Here is a 22341-nt window from a genome sequence, read left to right as displayed (position 1 = left end):
TTGAAAAATGGTAAGAAAATGCATATTAAACTTTTTGAATGTTTGAAATTTTTTCTTTCCAATGTAATTTTTTTTTTTTTTTTTTGTTAAGTAGCCTAGTGGCTAGAACTCACATAATTTAACTGTGGAGAAATGGAGTGTCCGGGGTTCGAACCCCAACCCCTACATATAAAATGTAATATCGTTACCAACTGAGTTAAGCTAATGGAGATAATATAATATTTTGATTAATTTAGATCACTAGTTGAATGTGTCAACCCAGACCCTTGGACACCCATACATAGTGGACTCTGCAAAATTGTGACATGACATGGCAATGACCGTATGTTAAGGGTAATTGGTTTAAATACTCATTGTCAAGTTGATTTCCCAATCCATTATACTTTTTGAAAGTAAAATTAGATTCAGGCAAGTGATAATGTAGAGGTGAATTATGATCATGAAGAAAAAACATTGCATGATTGCTTTCATATTGCAGTGTGGCAACTGTCATTTAAGTTTAGTTCAATTTTGCTGTCATGGTTGCATATTTAAGAACTAGCTAGCATCAAACACTTAATTAGTTTTCTTATTTTTGCAAAGGTCAAACAATTATTTGGTTATTGATTGAAATAGTTATTGTGATGTTTTTGAGTAGCTTTCATTTATATATCTGTTTGGGTCAGCAGCAAGGTTACATAAGTACAACTTATGGTTAAACTCATATAAATGTAGTTATGTTCCATAACTCATAAAAAAATCAAATCTGAACCAGATTTATTAGAAAACATGTAGTTATGTTCCATAAGTACAACTGATCATATGGTAAAAATATAAACGACATTTAATATATTGGAGCGCACGTATGAATCTCGATTATTTACTTTTCAATTCTTAATGTGTAAGAGTTTCACCACTAATTTGTTTATGAGAACCAAGGGAAGAATAGTTACTCCTCCGTTGTCGATTATAAGTAAATTTGACTTAGGTTCATTCAATTAATGATGTATGTAGTTCATTAATTAAATGAACATAAAAAGTCAAATTTTCTTATAATTGGCAACAGATGGAGTATGCATTATGATCATGTAATCTAACAAATTGATATGTGTATCTTTAGCTTTTATAATAGTTCACAAATATTTATGGTATATAAATAAAAATATATAGATTTTTTTTTTTTATATTCACTTATAAACTCAAAATTATTTATTAACATATCAAAACTCTTATTATTAACATATATTCACTTATAAACTCAAAATCATTCACTAATATATCCTTATTAGTTAAATTGTATTCACCTTTCGATTGAATCCAAACTACTAAGAGCAACTCCAACGGCTTGAATTTCCTAGGGTCCGCCAGCTTGTAGTTTGCAAATGAAGATTATTTTGCCAAAATTTTCATTGGAGTTGGAGTAACCGTTCTTTTCTGAAGCAACCAACACTTCATGGTTCTCAATGTTAAAATGGTGAAAAATTGAAAGAGTGGAACTAAAATAAAATATTAATATGTGTGGTAAACTTGTGGGACCCAATATAAGTATTTTAAAGTTTATCATTAAAATAAAAAAATGAATGAGTACTTACAAAGTTATGTGGTATAATAGGGCCCACAAAATAACTATGGATAGAGTTCACCATTGAAGATGCTCTAATGTTGTTTTCCCTTTAAACGAACCGAGACGATTATAGATATGTGCAAACAGACCCACATTGGATGATTCTTATTGTAGTTCAATTATGACTAACTTGAGTCTTCTGCACATGACGTTCAAAGTGTTTAAGATGGACTTGTAAACAAGAGTCTTAAAAGACCAAAAAACAATACTACTTGAATCAATCGATCACATTGTAAATTAACTAATTTTTAAATCTCTTATTTCAATTTTCTTACAGAAACAAACAATTCATTTTAGATTTCGAGTTTACTTGCTATACACCGATAATGTAAAGTTAATTTACACTTAATTGGATGTATGTGTAAAATAATTATACACCGACCAACCTTGTATACAAATTAAATTCTTAAACTTATGATATTTTTTTGTCAAATAGCGCGGTAACTAAAAATTCACCATTTTAAGATCAGTAAGTGAGAATTCTGAGATTCAATCATGTTTGTTGCATGTTGCAAAGTTCATACCAACCGAGTTATACTTACATGGATGTTAATTATGATATTTAACTTGTTGAATTAAGTATTCATTGGGAATGCATGCTGTTGTCGCCGAATTTTATGGGCTTGGGCATGTGATTACCTTCTGCCATGTGAGCCTTATTAAAAGTCACACGTGCTTAATGGACCCCCTCTTCATTCCGAAGCAAATTAAAAAATATTAATTATTGAAAAGAAATTACTTACATTGATCGTATAAGATAATAAATTATGAGAAGATATCTATAACTATAAGATGTGAATCTTCCAATTATTTGATTGACACAGCAAAGAACAAACCAACTGTACGGATATAAACATGTGCATGCATAAATTGGATTAAGTCAAAAGGCTTGAAGATGTAATTAGTTATATCATCGAATCAAAAGGGTTAAGTTAGAGGCTATAACGCATGCATCATGCATGTAAACTAGGTAATGCATCCGAATAGGGTTAAATGAATATTTATATGCATTATTGACAAAAAGAATATTTATCTACATGCATTGTCACATTTAATACATTTGTTTGAATATTAAAATACATGAAAATCTGGGTGAATACATCCACTTCAGCTAATATAGAAAGCAACGACTATGTACCAAAAAACAAACGACTGTAGGAAGATATTTTGAGTCTGATTTTGGGATTATGTAGTTGCTATTAATTATATGCTTTAATGCATGTTAACAAGAAAAAGAAAAAAAGGCTATACTCACTTTGTTGTTGATGCTAAACTAGTTTTTTTTTTTTATTATCAAGGGGCAAGTCCCAAGTCAACTAAAAGAGCAAGAGAAATAAAAAAATATATTATCAAAAACAAAATCAAATTAAACACCTTATAGATACTATTGGGACATAGAGCAATTGGTGTGTAATGTCACTTGGTGTTTATGCGGTTTGGATCGATTTTTAAGCAAAATATCACCTGATCCAAAATAAAAATCGTCGGTTTGGTTTGAATGACTATTCTAAAAAAATATGAACTGACCCGATTCAAATATATGCGGTTTAATTTAGATCAGTTTTTGGATATCCAAAATGAAAATATATATTTTTATTTTGGATTGATTTTCTGTTCTATTTTTCAGTTTTTTTGGATCGGTTTACGATTTTTTTTGTGTGGTTATTGTAAATTTGAGTTCGATTCCTACTATAAAAACAAAAACACCCCATAAGTGGTGAGGCCAAATGGAAAATAAAACCTCATAACTTAAATAACTATGATATCCATCATACCACTGGTTCATGCTATTTTTATTTTTTTTTGTGGTGGTTGGGTTCGAACCCTGGACCTTGCATATTTTATACATTGTCCCTACCAATTGAGTTAAGCTCACGAAGACATCCTAAAAATTAAGAATTTCGAAATTCTTCATCGTAATATTTTTTCAAATTTTTCATTTTGGTCCTCAAATTTTCAATTTCACCCCTCAATTTTTGAAAAATTATAATTTGACCCCTAAAAAATTTAAATTTACAAATTGACCCCTAATTTCAATTTTTAAATTTGGCCAAAAAAATTAAAATTTACAAAATTTACCCAAAAATGATGACAATGAAATTTTTTATTACTCCATCCAAAAAAAAGTAATGAGAAATGGAAGCATTTTAATTGAATCATTTGAATTGCCTAAAATTCTAATTTCTTTAAAATTTGTCAATTACATCATCCAAACACACTCTAAGAGTATTAATATTTGAATTGTTGTCTTAGGAGAACAAGGGTTAGAGTATTAATATTCCATTTAAATGGAACGTTTGAGACTGCTACAACCTAGGGATGCTAGGTTCATTCATTGGTTCGAATGTTTGTTTACCATTCAATAACTTTAACAATATGAAAGTTGTTGTTGACATATTTTATAAGGTTGAGGCACACAAGTAAAATACAATTTTATCCCCTCGACAGTTAACTGCCGAGAAATTCAAAAATCGGATGCAATTAACTGCCGAGGAAAACCTCGGGAGTTAACTGCCGAGGAAAACATTTATGCAGACAGTGGGTTATGCATAATTGTTAAGCATTTCCAAGCCATTTTTCGGCCAGTTTTTACATGTAATTTAACCAGAACATTTCCAAAGGCAATATAACTTATACAACATTTAAACTCAGTCATAAACAAGTAAAATACAATATCTTTTACAATTGTCCATAATTAAATCAAACCGACATTTGGTTCAAAATACAAAAAAGTTTGAAATTCTTCAAATCGTTACATAGTGTCCATGCATAAACAACACATTACACATCATTAAATTAAATCCCTACTTACATTCAACGCAATTGCATATGGAACGAACATACATATATAATATATTATCTTCCACCATATTAAGAAACATAAATCCGACGTCGCTATCGTCGCGAATAAGCCAAGGCATATAGTTTGCCGTTGTCCATGCGTATTCATCTCTATCTTCTCCTAGGTCTATGCATGGCATTTGACCAAACAAGTGACGTGTATATTAATTTTCACCAAGATGCTCAAAATAAGTGTTAAGTTGTGCCTTCAAATCATCAAGAGAGTCCATCGGCGTTATCATAACCTTAATTGTCTTTTTAAAAGCAGAGTACCTAACACGACCTTCAATTTTTGCAACCTCAGACATGTTTCACTTGACAAAAGCTTTAAGAAAAGAATCATAGATTAGAACAAAATTAAATGAAATGTAATAACGAATAAATCAAATGCATAAACATTAATAACGAATAAATAAGTATTGCACTAGTTTCACCACATAAAAGTCATATTATCATATATATCAATATCAATATAAATTACATAATGTTAATTATATATTGGCTACAAAAATGTGTCCTTCTAAAGCCGGCTCCATTGCATGGTTGTGAACTCCATTAAGAATGTTCAATCCTCGTTCCTTTGTTTGCTTACTTTGATATCCACTAATCATGAACAAGCACCCATATTTTCTTGAGCTCGTTCTCGGATGCTTCGGTTTTTTTTTCGGCACTTTGTGAGCTCCACTCCTTTCACACACTAGCTAGGCGGAACATTTGATTGATGAAACTTGATCTTTGTGTAACAATTGTAAATCCCGCCTTATTTGCTTGACGACGTGCCCACTCAAGCCATTCTTCTCTATCTTTCGACTTAACGTCGTCTGAAAAAAACCTAGCTATGTCAACTTCGTGGGCTTGAAGTGGGAGGACACCTGAGTCAACTTATTTTGAAGCTCCATTAATGTTTGGTTTCGCTTCAACCTTAGGTGGTTTGACATCTCCGGAAAATTCGACAAAATTTGGTTTTGTCTTTGCCGGAACATCTTCTGTGTTCTCTACCATTGCTATAATTAAACAACACAAAAATATGAATTAACAACTAACTAATGCATAAACATCAATGCCAAAATGAATTAAAACAAAAAAAAAATGGAAAAAATGGCATTTTTTCGTTGTGAAATTTTTTCACAAGTATTCCTCAGTACCTTACTACCGAGGTTTTCCTCGGCAGTACACTACCAAGGTTTTCCTCTGCAGTAAACTACCGAGGTTTCCCGTGACAAAGTTCTACATAACTGACGTAGATACCCATAACAAGACCAAAAAATGTACGGATTAAAATGCTCAATACCTGTTTTTTTACGTCAAAAGTGTGTTGATACCTCCTATGCTTGATGCTTGAATAATTTTGGAGCAAGAATTGATGAAAAATATTTTGGATTTGGGGTTTGGATTGAAGTGGTATGGAAGTTGATGATGAAATAGTGTGTAGGGGGAGCAGGTGGCTGTTTCAACTGATGAAACATAATTCTCGGCAGTTAACTACCGAGGTTTTTCACGGCAGTTAACTACAGCCGGTTTTTGAATTTTTCGGCAGTTAACTTCCGAGGGGGCAAAAACGTATTTTACTCGTATTTCTCAACCTTATGAAATGTGTCAAAAGCAATTTTCTAACAATATACCGCAGCAACTTGTTACTTATTAATGAATTTGAGTTGGGAACAAGGTAGAATGTTTGCCGGTAGAAAAGTGCTTTAATTGATGGACATTGACTTCACTACCATGCATACATAGCATCACTAATTAGTGCATTATATAAATAACTTAATAGTATGGAAATGCATTCATTTCCTATGCATTGACTCAATTTATGATACTATCGGAGTGAAACAAGTAGATCTAAAGAAAAACGGGGGTTGTATTCTATTAGTAACAAGTAAATCTTTTCTGGGGTTGTGGATACTGCTGTACGAACATCAGATGCTGGATATCTTACACGTCGACTTGTTGAAGTGGTTAATAACCAACCCGCAATGAATAGGGAGGGTATAGTAATGCTATGAATAATCCAGTATTCCTCTATCCGTAGAGTACATTGAATGTACAGAAATGGCTATAACAGAGTTTCTGTTAAGGCTTAATTGCATGTTTGATCCCTTATGTTTATTTTAGTTTTTAAATTGGTCCTTTATGTTTTAAAAGTTTTAAATTGGTTCCTTACGTTTTAAAAGTTTTAAATTGGTTCAAAACGTTACTCATGTTGGAATAAGTTAATCCCTTTCGTGATATGATATTGAGTTTAATAAAACCAAAAAAATTAAAAAAATGTTTTAAACTGATTTTCTAAATAAGTTAAGATTCTATCACTCATATTGTCAATCCAAATCTTTAAACGTTAAGTGGTGGAATAGACTAACTTATTTCAACGTGAATAACGTTTTGAACCAACTTGAAACTTTTAAAACGTAAGGGACCAATTTAAAACTTATAAAACATAAGGGACGAACTTGAAAACTAAAATAAACATAAGGGATCAAACATGCAATTAAGCCTTTAAATAAACTAGAGTTTTAAACAAAATTTTCAATTGTAGAAAAAAAGAAGTTAAAATTAAGAATTGATTGATTGACCGTATATGGGAGACACACGCCAAGATCAAAGAGAACAACAACCCTAAAAAAAGAAAAAAGAAAGAAAAAAAAAAACCTCAAATGATTTATTATTAAATTTATATATAATGAAGGACTCAAAAATTGAGTTCATGTCACGGCTATTAAGGTCCCGTTTGGATAAACAGCTTATATAGATGCTTATAGCATTAGAGCTTATAACATTAGAGCTTACATCATAAGCTCTTATACTTGATAAACTATTTATGTTTGGATATGTACACTAAAAAGTACTTACATAAATTGAAGTGTTTGAATTTGACATTACATAAGCAATTATTGAAATTTTAAATATTTTTAATTTAACAAAAAAAATCAAATAATCGAACCACAATTATCAAGATTTTTTTTTGATAAAATTAATCAAGATTTAAAAAACAATATTATAATATATTAATTATATATATATATATATTTATATATATATATAGTATAATCAATATTCGCCCTTAAAAAAATATCAATATTTATATAAGACAAAATTAACATTACTTCATCAAAAAAGACAAAATTAATATTAGACGTGTAAATAAACTTACCATATATATAGAAAAGACAAAATTAACATTAGAGATGTAAATAAACTTACCATATATATATATATATATATAGATATTAGTGTACAGGTTACCAAAAAAAGACAAGTTAAGTTTGTTTTTTTTATTCAGTTTCATTTTGTTACGTAACAAAAAAATAATAAAAATATTCCTTAAAAAAAAAAAAATCTTAGTTATGTGTTACTTTATTAAGATAAGTATATAGCAATTTTGTTACTCATGCATCGCCAAAGATAACTAACATTATAATTAAAATATATGTTTGTTTCTAAAAACAAAAAATAAAATATATGTTTTGAAAAAGTGAATCCAGAGAGAATCGAATGAGGTTACATAAATTCATAAGCTCCTTGTTAAGCCGAAGGGTAAGCTGAAAATTTAGGCTTATTAAAATATGGCATAAGCAACTTATGAAACTATGATAAGCTATTTTTATTTATTTACCCAAACACCTTTAAAAAGGCTTATGGAAGTAGATAAGTCCACATAAACTCAAAATAAGTCAATTCAAACGGGGCCTAAGAGTGAAAGGTCCAACCAAATGTGTTGACTATTTTGACAAATAATAATTTCTTCTATTCTATATTGAAAACAACTTTCACGTCTTAGTTCTTTTATAAACTTTATTAAAAGCATCCATAATTAGAGAGAAAATAGTCTTTGTAGAAACTCAGAAACTTCCTATGAAAATAGAATCCTAAATATAAATACTTATCTTAATTAAAAAATTTAACCAATTAGTTGTTGAATTGGGCTATTTTTCTTGACAAAACTAGTCTTCAGTACAGCTAAACATGAATCTATACCAATATAAAAAGAGGATATTAAGTTTTGAAATAACTTTTTCTTTTTTAATTTTACTCTTAATTTAAACTACTTTATATATATATATATATATATATATATATATATATATATATATATATATATATATATATATATATATATATATATATATATATTATTTAAGTTAGGAACCATGTTAAGAAGTACCCTATATATCCATCATGACTCATGGCACTTCATTAGACAGATCACTCTGTCTGATATTCTTCACAGAAAAAAGTCAAAGAACAATATACTTTAATTATTACAGCTTAATTGTTAGACCTTTACGTTAATAATAAATTCAACATAATCTCATATAGTATCTTAACATCATTGTTTATGGAGTAGTCAGATATTTATCATAAACATTTCCAACACCACTAGTACAAAGAGAAGTACAACTTTTACATGTAGATACTTGAATAGTACACATACACTTCTAAAACACAAGATGTTCAATTTTGTTTTCTGTTACATATTAATTTAGAAGTTAACAAATTAGAAAAGGTTATGTATTCTGAATTTCTAAAAATTCCCTTGTCAATTCCTTGAGAGAATTATGATGACATTTATTTTCTTGGATCCAAAATCTTCATTAATTTCATCTTTGAGATGAAAGAATTGCATCAATTGCTTGTTTTACTTGACCAATGTCAGGAGCTTTTCCACCATTGACAGGCCAAAATTCATCAGCTGCCAACACCTACACCATGAACAAATATAGAAAAATGTCATAAAAATATAATTACTAGTCCCTAAAATATTTTTAATTTATAAAATTAGTCCTTGAAGGTTCCAATTGAGTATTTGTGCTAAAGTCTCACCTTCACTTGCAACTGAAGAAACTTCACATAACTAATTGCTTTCTCCAACATGGTAACCAAATCAACCTGCAAAATTCATCATCAGAATTAAATATAATTCTAATTAGTAAAAATTTACAAAGACTTTGGCTTGGATAAAGAAATGCAAAGAAAGCAACATAACTTTGAGGACTAATTTGAAAATCTACCTTGGAACCGTTTGGCACAAGTTCTTGTAGGATCTTGAGCCTCTCACTTATTCTCTCTCTTCTATTCTGTGATACAAACAAACATTCTATCAACACTAAATATTTTAAGTTTGCTTGAATTTCAATCAAAACATGATATAACTTGGGTTTGAAGCTAACCTTGGCAGCAACACTTTGAGGATCCTTGGATGGATTTGACTTATGTTTTTCTTTCTTACTTGCAGCTGTGCATGGCTTCTTGGCATTGGTAGGCTGCATGTTCCCCCCCTATAAACACAAATCTTATCTCAATTTTCCATTCTATTTCATTAAGTTCTCAAAAAACTAGTCCTAAATTAAAAGTCTGCAACCGCGATCAGGACAGAAACATCAAGATTCTTGATATCTCCGTGACCCATTTGACCGCAGTTATGTGCAATATATCAAGGATTGCGACACAAGTACTTCGAACTGATATAAAACAATGACTCTAAACATCATAAATGGTAAAAGATTTTGCTTTAACTAAAGATGCAATACCATAGAAGATCGCTTCTTCAAGACGGATTCATGTGTTTCCGACTCTTTTATTAAGCTATCATCATCATCGTCATCATCACAAGGAACATTTGGTTCAGAGTATAGCCATCCACATGAACTTTCACCATTTTGCTTCTCTTTTACACTATTGAACATGGATCCATAGCTACCACTTGAAGTTTCAAAGCTATTAAAACCTTGCACCATGCACAAATTTGTGGTACTTTTAGGACTAGCATTATTCCATTGCTGCAAATTATTCTCATTGGAAACCATCCAACTATGCTGAAAGCTAAGCAATGATTCACTACCTTGCATGAGGTTGTTGTAATACTCATCATTGCCTTTGAAATTAATCAAAGACTCTTCTTCAAGTTCATAACTTGTATTGTTGTTATAAACATGGCTTTTTCTGCAAAGAGTAGGAGAATTTGTAATGGCAGAAGCTGAAGCTGAATCATTGCTTAGTCCATTAGTGCTTTGTGAACCATCTTCTTCTTCAATCATAGATTTTTTATGAGACATTACAGAGTTAATCTCCATAGTAGTCTCATCAAAAACACAATGTAGAATGTTGTTGTTGGCTAGTGCCATTAAAGAGGGTGAGGAAATAAATGCACAAAAAAACAAACAATTAAGGTTTGTTTGGGAAGGGTCGACAATGAACACGACAACAAGTGAAGGAAGGCTCTTTATAGATGTCTAAATTTTCAAACCAACTACTCATTTTTTATTGGAGATTGGTGTAATATTTAATAATTGAACTGAAATCATAACTAGGGGGGAACAATAAATCAAAATTTAATACTAAAATATGTTTTTCTGGTCCTTGAGATTTTTATACGGTTAATAATTAGACTTACAAAATCGGTTTGTAAAATGAGATGTGTTATTGGTTATAAAAACTTATTCACTCCGTCTCAGATTAACTGAGTCATTTGCTCAAATCACACATATTAAGACAAATGTATAAATGAAGGAGAAAGAAAAATGGTTTTAAGTGTTTTTGTTAAGTATTGGTGTATTCTCCACTATCATAAATGTAAAGTGGAATATATTGAATTGGGAGTAATGAAAGTAATATGAATTAGAGTTATAAAGGGAAACAAGTAATTAATGATGTATTGAAAAGTGAAATAAACTCACTTATTTTGGGACACTTTTTTATTGAAAATAGCCCGGTTATTATGGAATGGAGGGAGTATCTATTGTCATCGTAGAATTTGAGTTTTTTTGAAATACATCTTATAGGATTAGACATTGTTGTGTTTGATACATAGATAATTTGGTAAGTGTTCCTGATGGATAGTCGTTGATACCATATTAAGTTTTTACGCAAACTTAACTCATCTTTATAAAACCGACTTGTAGGTTGAAGAGTGTCGCTGTATAAATCGTTTTTAGACTTTATATCTTTTAAATGTTGGTTTTTTCTCCGATTATAAGCATATAGCGAGAAGTTCCACCCACTGCTTGTGTATTTGAAAGATCACTTATTTGTAAGATCAATCACTTAAATGAATCTATATGTATCTTAAAAGCTAAACTAAGATGTTACCGAGCTTCATTTAAAATACGAATTGATTAGATTATACAAATTTGAGCTCTTACTAAAATAATTCCTAATCAAAGTTTACTTGCTTCTCGATTGAACTTTAAATTACCCTTTTCTTTAAGAATCAAATCGTTAACACAAGGAAAAAAATGTTAATGACTTTTGGACGAGTTTAACACAACCTTGTAAAAATGACATGCAAAGCGATGATTAACCTTACTTATTTACACACTGTCGAGTCATATCTGATCAAATGTGAGACTTTTAACAAGTTTGATTCATTGTAATATTGGGATTGTTTTAGCTGGCAAAGGAGAATGGATTGGAGCATATAAAAATTAGCGTAAGGAACGCCGGATCCTTAGCCAAACCCATGTCTCACAGTCTGACTCTGATTCCCATTTGGGTTAGCCTCACTCATTTTGATGAGTCTATTTATGGACTATGGTAGCTTCTCACATGCTTCCTAAGTATTACTTAAGCACGTGGACTCAAATTCTGTTATCATATACTATATGTGTATTAACATTCTGTGCAGCTGTCGCTTCTCTGGATTACTTATTCAACTGTCTATGATTAAAATACTAATTTGCATCAAGAGTTTTGACTATAGTTTCATTTATTTAGTATTATCTTGGTTTCATTAGTATGTAAGATTAATGTCCAATAAGCAGGGAAAGTAACGTGGGAAAATATAAACCGTATCATAGGGATTAGGGATAAGTATTGAAATGGCCAGGCCAATTAAGCATGTCTTAAGGTGTATTTGGTTTGCTCAACACAAAAGGTATATCTGGTTAGAGGGGAATGGAGAAGGGAAAAGAGAAGGAGAGATAGTATTTTAAATTTAAGTTGTTGTTAGAGCAAGATGCTGTAATAAATTTGGGTCGTTCGATATCAAATCGGCGGAGATTATTTTACTACATAAAATTGAGTTTGAAATTTGAATTGTCCGATCTCAAATCAATAAGTTAAAATCCACTACTACGTGAAGTTGCATGAAATTCCTACATCATGGAATCATCGACCAAACAATCCTACCAAAAGATAATTTAACTCCACCCTAATATGGGGAAATTTGGAGAAAGAATATTTTTTTTTATAATTTGAACTGAAATGACATTTTATTCCATATCATCTTAAATTCTACTATTGGAAAAATATACAATTTCTCTCCATAAAACTAGAGATATGATTTTTGGGCCACTATTATTCTCCAACCACTAGGTCTAATAACATTAAGAAAATTGCTCTTCTCCCATTAAAAATCGCTCACTCCCAACCACACTTCCTAAAATACCTCCACCTGATTTAAGTCACGCAGGTGTTATAGTCGGTGTGAACACTGTGTGCTTAAAAATCTCAACGTGACAAATTGAATTATTCTCCCTCCATTGTTGTGTGAACTCTTCCCCCCATCCACTCTTCTTTCATAACATGGACTCTCCCCCCTATCCACTCTTGTTGGAATGTTTTTTATGTTTCTTCTCCTCTTTTAGTTTCCGTGTTGATCGATGATTATAGGGTTTGTTCTTCCCCTGGTTAACTTGTTTATTTTAATTTCTTCTTGACCGAAAAACAATCGAAGTTCAATAATATACAAATCCAATATAAAGCAAATAAGTTTTAGAGACTGATATGTTATGCAACGCGGCGGCAACTATTGACTACTACGCAAGGCCGGCCCTAACCTAAGGCTACTAAAGCTACGGCGTCAGGAATCATAAGATGAAGGCAGAAGAAAATTCATGTTATGAAAGAAGAGTGGAGAGGGGCAAGAGCTCACACAACAATGTAGGGGGAAGAATTCAATTTGTGCTGGGATTTTTTCAGCGTTTTTTAGTGTGACTTAAGTGTATAACATCTGCGTGACTTAAGTCACGCGGGGCTATTTTAAAAAGTTTGATTGGGAGTTAGCGATTTTTTATGGGTGAAGAGCAATTTTCTAGCTTTAAACATAAAAGGTGTATTGGAGAAAGTCTCAAGCAACTATTCATCACAAACTCTCGAAATCCAAAAAATTTACCTCTCCATCTTGTACCTCCTACATTCACAAACTCTTTAAATATTAAGTTTGTCATTCACATTTGTTAGGAGAGGTCAACCTCTTAAATGAATCTCAAGTATCGTGAAATGATATTAGTCTTTCCAATTGTGTGCGAAAGATACATTTGATTTTTAAAAAACATTTAATTCAATTGTGCAATCGTATATGGCTAAACAAATTGAATTTTCTCTCAAAAAAAAAAAACAAATTGAATTTGAAAGAGATGGACCAAGATTGAAAAGGTGTTTTCGCATAGACAGGTAACAAAGGAAAACAATACAAGAGGAGAGGAAAATAAATAAAATTAGGATCATCTTTTTAAGGTGGATGTCATGACTTTGATACCATCTTGGGAGCATGGTGCAACCCAACAAAGGGAAAAATAAAATAATAGAAAAATGAGGAATGTTATGCACACTTTCTTTCTAAAAATCTCTCTAACATACACATTGAAAATTAATCTCACATAAAGTGGGTGATCCCACATATGTTTCACTCAATAAGAGAATGAGTGTTAAAGAGAATCTAAAAAGAGAATGTTTCAAGTATTTCTCATAGAATGATTGATTGAGGGAGGACACTAGTTCAATTTTTGCATAATACACTCTTAGATAGGGGAAAAGGGGTCTTACTTTAGAGGCACTCGATCAACTACACATGTGATTTGAAAACTATATTAGAAATTTTCAAGTATTTTTTAACTCAAAATTTTTAAGTGCTGTATACATGAATACTTTCACCTACATCTTGTTTAGCATGTAATAGAACAATGTTCATGAAAATCACATGAAATATTACAAATCCAACATTACTCTAAAACACAGTTTTATGATAATATAAAATCTCGTCACTCTCACTCACGAATGAAGGTTAGATCTAGCGGCAGTAACTAGACTTCTACAATGTGGTGAATCAAGGTTCGAATACTGACCAAGAGATCTACTCATATTTAACGTCTAACACACCTTGAATATGATTTACCTTCAGTTAAGAGAATCTATTAGAAACCCGAAAAGAAAAATCTTGTCTCTCAAACCATGACTCCAATTCTATGATTAAAAGTGACATTAATTTTGAAACAATTTTTTTTTACTAAAACGACATTATTTTAATTAAAAAGGAGGGAGTAAATATTAATAACAGTTGTGACTACACCAGTTGCATCTAGTTACAACATACCGCAAATTGTGACGTGAATGAAGTAATATACACATATAAACTATATTATTATTAACTAGTTAAAGAAGAGTTACATGGTGTGAGAACTCATCAATGTATAGTGTATAGCAACTGAACCAATAATATGGTTCTTCTAAGTTTAAATAATTAAGTCACCAATTACCATTCACTAATGACAAAGCCATAAAAAAGTCAACATTCGCTTAACAGATTCCATCATATATAATTAATTATTTTAAACCAAATGAATTCCTGTAATCTACTCACATTTTTCCTATCCTAGATCAGTTGTTCTTTTTTAAGGATTATCTTTCTTTTTTTTATACAGAACAAATTCTGGTTGCTCATGAAAGACAGTTAAGTGTATCTTTTTCAGACACAAAGAAGATATCAACATGATTAATTTATACAAAGAAGCAAATTTGATGAAAATTAAGATGGAAAAAAAATTAAACCAGATCTGACATTTTTTTTTGAATAAGCAAGATTGCAGAATTTGCCTTATATTCCAAATTCTATCAAAACATTATGTGGACATCTTCAAAAATTGACAGCTGGTTCTTTAAGTAGTTTAATATTAGACTTTATGGATTAATAATAAAATTATACTATATATAAATAATGAATTGTTTCTAGCATATATCTCACACACATGTATAAATGTAGCTTCAATGTTACGTACGAAATGCATATATTGAAATGGATATTCTCTTGTGAGATGCTTTATAGGAGATATTAAAAATAAAATAAAAAATCCTCTCTACCCATAAGCATTTATGAAAATTTTATAGAATATTACTATTTTGTCTTAAATCCTCAACTTTTAGGAGTTACATTGAAATTCTACTGGGTGGAGTCAGGTCCAGCCTAAGACCTAAGTCACCGAGGGAAGAGAGGCTACAAAAAAATTGGAAAAGTTGTTTAATAGACACCTTAATTTCGCTCTTAATTGAATCGTAACTTCTGATCAATTGTTTTCTGTGTAAAATATGATCGGGTCGTAACTCTTAACCGACTATATTCAGTCAAGTGAACAATTTTGATGTGTCTATCAAACAACCATCGTTAATTGGTGGTATAACTTCGTAATGCACTATAAAACTAGTGTGTCAACTGTTTCTCTATTTTAGTAACCAAAACTGAAGAATCAAGTTTTAATTGTTTGATAGAACAGTTTAGGCATCTCTTATGTAAATGCACTATAAAATTAAAAATGCACTATAATAAAATTAACTACAGGATAGTTTACTTAAGTATTTTCTTCACTTGCTTTATCTCAAAAGTTATGTTATCATATTTATTTATTCTAATGAGAACCATTTTGGTTTTAGATTATGCCAGAACTTAACATTACATTCATCATGGACCATGGTGCTTTCTTTAGGGAGAAAAACGTGAACAAGTCTAGGCATCTCATTTGTCATGTGGTTAGTTACAATCTTTGGCTCATGCACTGTTGATATGTTTGTTGTATGTTAGGTAAGATTGTGTACTCGACTCTGTTTTTTGGATGCTACAGTTACTATAGGGGTGGTTGGTTTTGTTTTTAATAAGAGTAAGAATTGGTTTCTTGTGTTAGTTTGTTTGGATTTGACGAGTTTGACAAAATCACGGTGGATTGTCTAATTTTACAAAAACAGTATTTAATATTTCACCAAAACTAAACTGACATCGTGACTTGTAGACAAAATTTAATTGTTACTTTGAATTTTTCATTTTTGCCACAGATTTTGCTTAAATGTTAAATCTTTTGATTTCAGTAAAGTTCTTTGTAATAAGAAAGAGAAAATAAAAAGCCAGAGAAAATGATTTTTTATGAGACTAGTGTGAATGGCACTAGCCACACACTAATACAGAATTGGATTTTCCGCAGTTACAGCAGGACACCGTAACTGATTTAGGCCCTCCAGTCTCAAATCGGTGGTTAAGATATTTTATTACGTGAAGTAGTTTTTGAAATCAATCATCCGATCACGAATCTATGGTTGAGATCCGTTACAGCATGTAGCCATCACTGTGTAGAATCTCTACAGCACGAAATTTGGATCCCACTAATATTGCAGCTTTCATTCTATATTTCATCTATCTATATCAAAACATAGATTTAGCACTCTAAATACAAGCATACAATGATAGATTCATGCTACAAACATATATAAATGTATATAGGGAAATGTTATATAGAATGAGTTTGCTCAACTCTTCTCACAATATTAAACTTTTCAGCTGCACTTTAACAACAATAAGCAGTAACACAAACACCAATTCACCACAACTAGGAAAAACTTGAAAATAAACTTGTTACAACATAGCCTAAGATCCAACATCCAAACTGTTACACATTTACTACTTAGCAAACAAGACTAGGAAGTCATTAACTAATACCAGCAAGAGTAAATCAGTTGAAACACCAAACACATTACTAAGTTTTTTCCGGTCACTCAACAAGAAATTTAATCCTACATTTTTAACAACATATAAGAACTATCATTCAAAGCTTTCCACCACACTTCCCAAATTGCTACTGTGCCACACAAGAACTACCATTCAAAGCTTTTAACCTGCAAATTTTCACAACCGAACATCAATTAATCATAAGGCACACATCCACAGGCAAAAAACCAAGATTAGCATCCACACAAACAAATATAGCAGCTATCTTAAGTCACTCAGAACCCATTATACAACCACTAAAATATGTGTTGGACATTGCCCTTCAATACATAATATTAACACAAACTTTGTTTTACTGTTTTACCTAGACATAAGCTTATGTGCACCAATACTCAAGTTACTCTAATGAAGCATACATGGATAATCCCAAACAGATTAATAGATGATTAACTTTTCTATGAAAGAGGTATATAGAGTAATACTTGGTACTTATTAAGTCAACAGATATTGAACAAAGACAAAGCAATAAGATTCATATGGACAATGTGAACTTCAAGCATTATGGACAGACATGGGAAATATGCGCACAAATAGCAAAATAGTTTTGTTCTGTTTGCAGGAAAGTTACAAAATCACAGAGGAAGCAAAAGAAACACCGGATAATATGACAAAATGAAATATAGAAAATAGATACTTACTCAGCTTCCATCCTTGCCTTCTTGTTAGCCTTGTATTTTAGCCTTCGACGCCTTTTTACACTCACACCAGTATCAATAGGAAGTGCAACACTTGGTTGCTCAGGCTCATTTGAAGACTTTGCAGCTTCAGGTGTTGGTTCATGTGTTTGCATCTCAGGCTGTTGAGATGTGGAAATAATTGGGCCAGACTCAGGACATGCCATTTCAATCTCATTAATATTATCATTACCCATAGGATCAGTAACCACCTTGCCTTTAGCACCGAATAGCTGAAGATGCCCACCAGAATGTGCAGAATTTTCCATGGGTGAGACAATTACACTATCACGAGTAGCTTGCAAAGTATTATCATTACCCACAGGATCAGCAACACCCTTGTCCTTCTCTTTATCATCCAATAGCTGAAGATGCCCACCAGAATGTGCAGAATATCCCATGGGTGAGACAATTACACTATCCCGAGTAGGTTGCAAGGTACTATCACCCACAGGATTAGCAACATCTGTTTCCTTGTCTTTATCATCGAGTACCTGAATATGCCCACCAGAATGTGCAGAATTTCCCATGGGTGAGACAATTACACTATCCCTAGTATGTTGCAAGGTATTATCATTACCGACAGGATCAGCAACATCCTTGTCTTTAGCACCAAATAGCTGAAGAAGCAAAGAAGAACGTTCAGAAGATTCCTCGGGTAAGACAAGTACACTATCACATGTAGGTTGCAAGGCCTTTGGTTTGGTGGAATCAAAGAGTTTAGCTTTTGTCTTGATTATCTGAGCAAGCAAAACCCCCGAGTTAGAGTTACCTGCATTGGATATTTGATTAGTAAAAAAACTGCATGCCTACCTTTAAATCTAATAATAGTATTATAATTTTGCAGTAAAGGAGTCGAAAGGATACCGAGGATTGAAAGAATAGCGGCACGAGCTGCTAATTCCACTGCATCTTTTTTTCTTCTAGCTGCATCTCCAGTGTAACTTGTACCATTCAAATCCAAAGTACATACAAAATATGGAATCACCTCTTTGTACTCCACAGACTTATATGTAGGTAGTTGTATACTCAGCTTCGAAGCATACTCATTCAGCACGGTCTTGCAAAATGTAACTGCCTGAAATATAAAACATACAAGAAGTCTCATTTCTTAAAAAGAAAATAGTATTGAACGATAATACAAGACCATGCCAAATTGAAACAGACAATAAATTTAACTTAAACCATCATTCAGAAGTGTTATTTCACCATCAGTCATCAGTTATTTACGAAAGCATAAGATATTGATAACAGTGATGGAAACTCCGGTACCATGGGCAACAAAATATAATGCTAATAAATATACTTCTTTTTAGCAAAACTATGAATTTTTAAATCAAAACATCTTATATTATCTGTTATTCCTTCATTCCAGCAAATTTAAAGACTCTTCAAAAGGATGCAATTTAATGTTGTCACAAGAGAGAGGCATATATCCAATAAAAACATAACAGGCAAAAAAAAAAATTCTTGCATATAATCCATTAAAACAGACAAGGTCCGTCCTGGCAAACAATAACTATGGGTAACATATTAGTAAAAACACGTCAGCTCTTCCGACAATGTTTTTTTCTTGATATATTGAGAAATTTCATTATAAAGAATGAAAAAATCCTGCATCTAAAGAGGGATAAAAGACATGTTAAAAAAAATGACAACAAATTCTTCTAATTACACAACGACACAAGTTAGTTTGTCAACCACATGTAAACTTTGTAAAGTCATCACAGAACAACAAACATAACAATCATACAATGCTGTCAAATAGCGCATAAAGCAGCACTATATCATAGGGAAATTTGAACAAACCACTATTGTTCTGTGATACGCTGTTCAGTAAAAAGTTTTGTCAAATAGCAGGCTATATGGCACTATAGCATAGTGATATTCGAAAAAACCAATATTTGTCACGATCCGGTATTGACAACATTGCAATCATAATAGAACATTCACCTACTGAAATTGATAATCAACGATATTGTCGTAACAAACCTCGCTCATAATAGAGTATGCCTCGTCTTTAACCTTCTTGGTAAGGTACTCCAGCGCGAATCGAGCAACTTCTTGTTCAGCAGCTTTTCGATGGAAGAAAGTAAGTTGCGAAGTGAAAACCAACCCATCCACCATCACACTTGATCTATACGCAGGTGCCTGGATTGATCCCTCGTTGCGCGAAAAAAACTCAGGATGTTTCATGTTTGACTTCAAAGCAAATTGTATCAAATTATTTTTAAACATTGCTGCAAAAAAACAACATAACACAACCATTTCCATTACACCATTACATTAGATACCACTCTAACAACAAAAATACTCAGATTGATAAAACTTCTATAACAACAAAGACATTCATAACTTGAACATTTATCATTATAACAACAAAAATTTCCACAAAACCCTATAACTAAACCATTTTACCATACTAATACCACTCTAACAACAAAAATAATCATAGCTTAAAAAAAAACCACTATAGCAACAAAATTATTCACTGCTTGAAAATTTATCATGATAACAACAAAAATATTCATAGTTAGAAAAAGAAAAGAAAAAAAAACACTATAATCATAGCTTGATCATTTATCATCAAATCAACAAAATTTCCATAAAAACCTATAACAAAACCACTTCATCAAACTAATACCATTATAAATACAGAAACATTCAAAGAATCATAGCTAAAACTACAAAACAGAAAACTATTTTTTTGTCAATTTCATTTTATTCATAAAAACAATCCAAAAAGGTTATCTTGATTTTAACAAACCCAATTTCATATCAAACCGAAAATGAACAAAAATGAAATTTTGAGACAAACCCAGAAAAATTGATGACTTACGAACAGGGGGGAGTTGTGGAGGAAGTTCAGGTGAAACTGAAGCTCGATTCTGCGGAGCAGAAGATGAAGAAGCCATTGATGAGAAACAAAATGAAGAAAAATTGGGATTTTTTGGGGTTTTTTGTGAGTCACAAAGCCGTTTCAACTTTCAGTTGTACAAAGCACAAACACAAGCACAACCACAACCACAAACAAGCATTTCAGTTTGCGTTAATATGAATTTCTGGGAATGTAATATAAAGAGTCTTTTTTGCCTTTCCCAATGCCCTTTTTTTTTCATACATTTCTTATGAGTACATATCCATATTTACCCCCACATAAGAATTACATGGACAAATTTAGACATCATGTCAAGTTTATGTTTGATTTTAAGAATTTTACAGCCCGTTTGATGGTCCGAATAAAGATATTATACTTTTGTTAAATCTTTTGTTTGATACTTCAAAAAGATTTTATGAATTAAATTATGTATTAATTCTATTATGATCGACCTTTGTAATTTCTATCATAAAGTTAGGTATTGAAGTATTAAAAATGTATTTCATTTTTTGCCATGATTAGTGTCTTTTGCGATCGTATATACTTCAATGCCTCTTCCATCACAACAACTTCAAGCCCTGTATCTTGAAGTTTGTAGGATAATTTTAAAGATGTTTTAATTTTAATAAAAGATTAATTTGATCCAAATTGAAAATTTTATGAGATTCAAATAATCTTTTCTTGTTCTCCAACGACTTGATTGATTTATACGATTGAATATGTATTTCTCATTTTTCAAGGATCATTAATATGGAAATACATATGATAAAGATAGTCTTGGTTATAGTTATCATAGACATCATATGGATATCTAGAAATAAAAACAATTTTGGGAATAAATATGTATCAATTCAAATCTCTGTAAGTGATGTTATCAATCGTGTGAACAACTTCATAATCACCAAGAACTGGTATGATCAGAGCCTAGAAACACAACGCAGGAACAAGAATAGGGTTACGATTAACAACATAAATCATGTCAAATTGAGTCCTCCTTCTCTAACAAATTTGAAAGTCGGTAATGATTTTAACATATCTTTTGAACGGTTTTGGGGTTTACATACAATATTTGCAATGAATAATGAATTTAATGACAATTATCATGAAAATCATATGGATAGTGTGAAATTAAAAGAATTTTGAGAATAAAGACATACCAATTTAAATCTCCTTAAATAATGTTATCAATTGTGTGAACAACTTGAGAGTCGCCAAAAACTGAAATGTCATAGCCTAAAAACACAAAGCAGTGAGAATAACAAGGGAGCGATCAACAATAGAAATCATATCAAATCGAACCTTCCTCCTTCTCCAGCCAAACTGAAAGTCGATAATGACGTTAACCTATCTTTTGAACGATTTTAGGGTTTGGTTACAATAATTCGCAATGAAGGACGAGCTTTTTGCGACTTGGAAGGAAAAAGGATGATAGGAAGCAACATTGATCGAAGCAAAAACATTTGTTAACTATGTGGATCTGGCTCCTTACTATTGTTTCAAAAACATCGTCTTTGAAACTAATTGTGAGTTAATAAACAAATCTATTAGATAAAATAGCTTCATATGAGCTAAGGCTAACAAAATG

At 31.4% G+C, this 22341-nt stretch overlaps 2 protein-coding genes across 2 annotated transcripts; both read right to left on the bottom strand.

The window, feature by feature from the left end:
* Positions 1 to 8737: 8737 nt before the first annotated feature.
* Positions 8738 to 10621, bottom strand: LOC11426918 (putative transcription factor bHLH086). Its single transcript, XM_003616327.4, has 5 exons — positions 9970 to 10621; positions 9610 to 9717; positions 9451 to 9516; positions 9263 to 9328; positions 8738 to 9141 (listed from the first exon to the last, which is right to left on the bottom strand). Exons 1-5 carry the CDS (start codon positions 10561 to 10563, stop codon positions 9040 to 9042), a joined length of 936 nt encoding a protein of 311 aa, XP_003616375.2. The 5' UTR covers positions 10564 to 10621; the 3' UTR covers positions 8738 to 9039.
* A 6305-nt stretch (positions 10622 to 16926) lies between these two features.
* On the bottom strand, positions 16927 to 20852 carry LOC11430114 (uncharacterized). Its single transcript, XM_024783845.2, has 5 exons — positions 20718 to 20852; positions 19871 to 20118; positions 18746 to 18956; positions 17843 to 18650; positions 16927 to 17311 (listed from the first exon to the last, which is right to left on the bottom strand). The coding sequence occupies exons 1-5, from the start codon at positions 20791 to 20793 to the stop codon at positions 17272 to 17274; spliced, it is 1383 nt and encodes a 460-aa protein (XP_024639613.1). The 5' UTR covers positions 20794 to 20852; the 3' UTR covers positions 16927 to 17271.
* Between the last annotated feature and the right edge of the window lie 1489 nt (positions 20853 to 22341).

This window comes from Medicago truncatula, chromosome 5 (genome assembly GCF_003473485.1).
Source record: "Medicago truncatula cultivar Jemalong A17 chromosome 5, MtrunA17r5.0-ANR, whole genome shotgun sequence".
Classification (NCBI taxonomy): domain Eukaryota; kingdom Viridiplantae; phylum Streptophyta; class Magnoliopsida; order Fabales; family Fabaceae; genus Medicago; species Medicago truncatula.
This window is presented reverse-complemented; position numbering and strand designations above follow the sequence as displayed.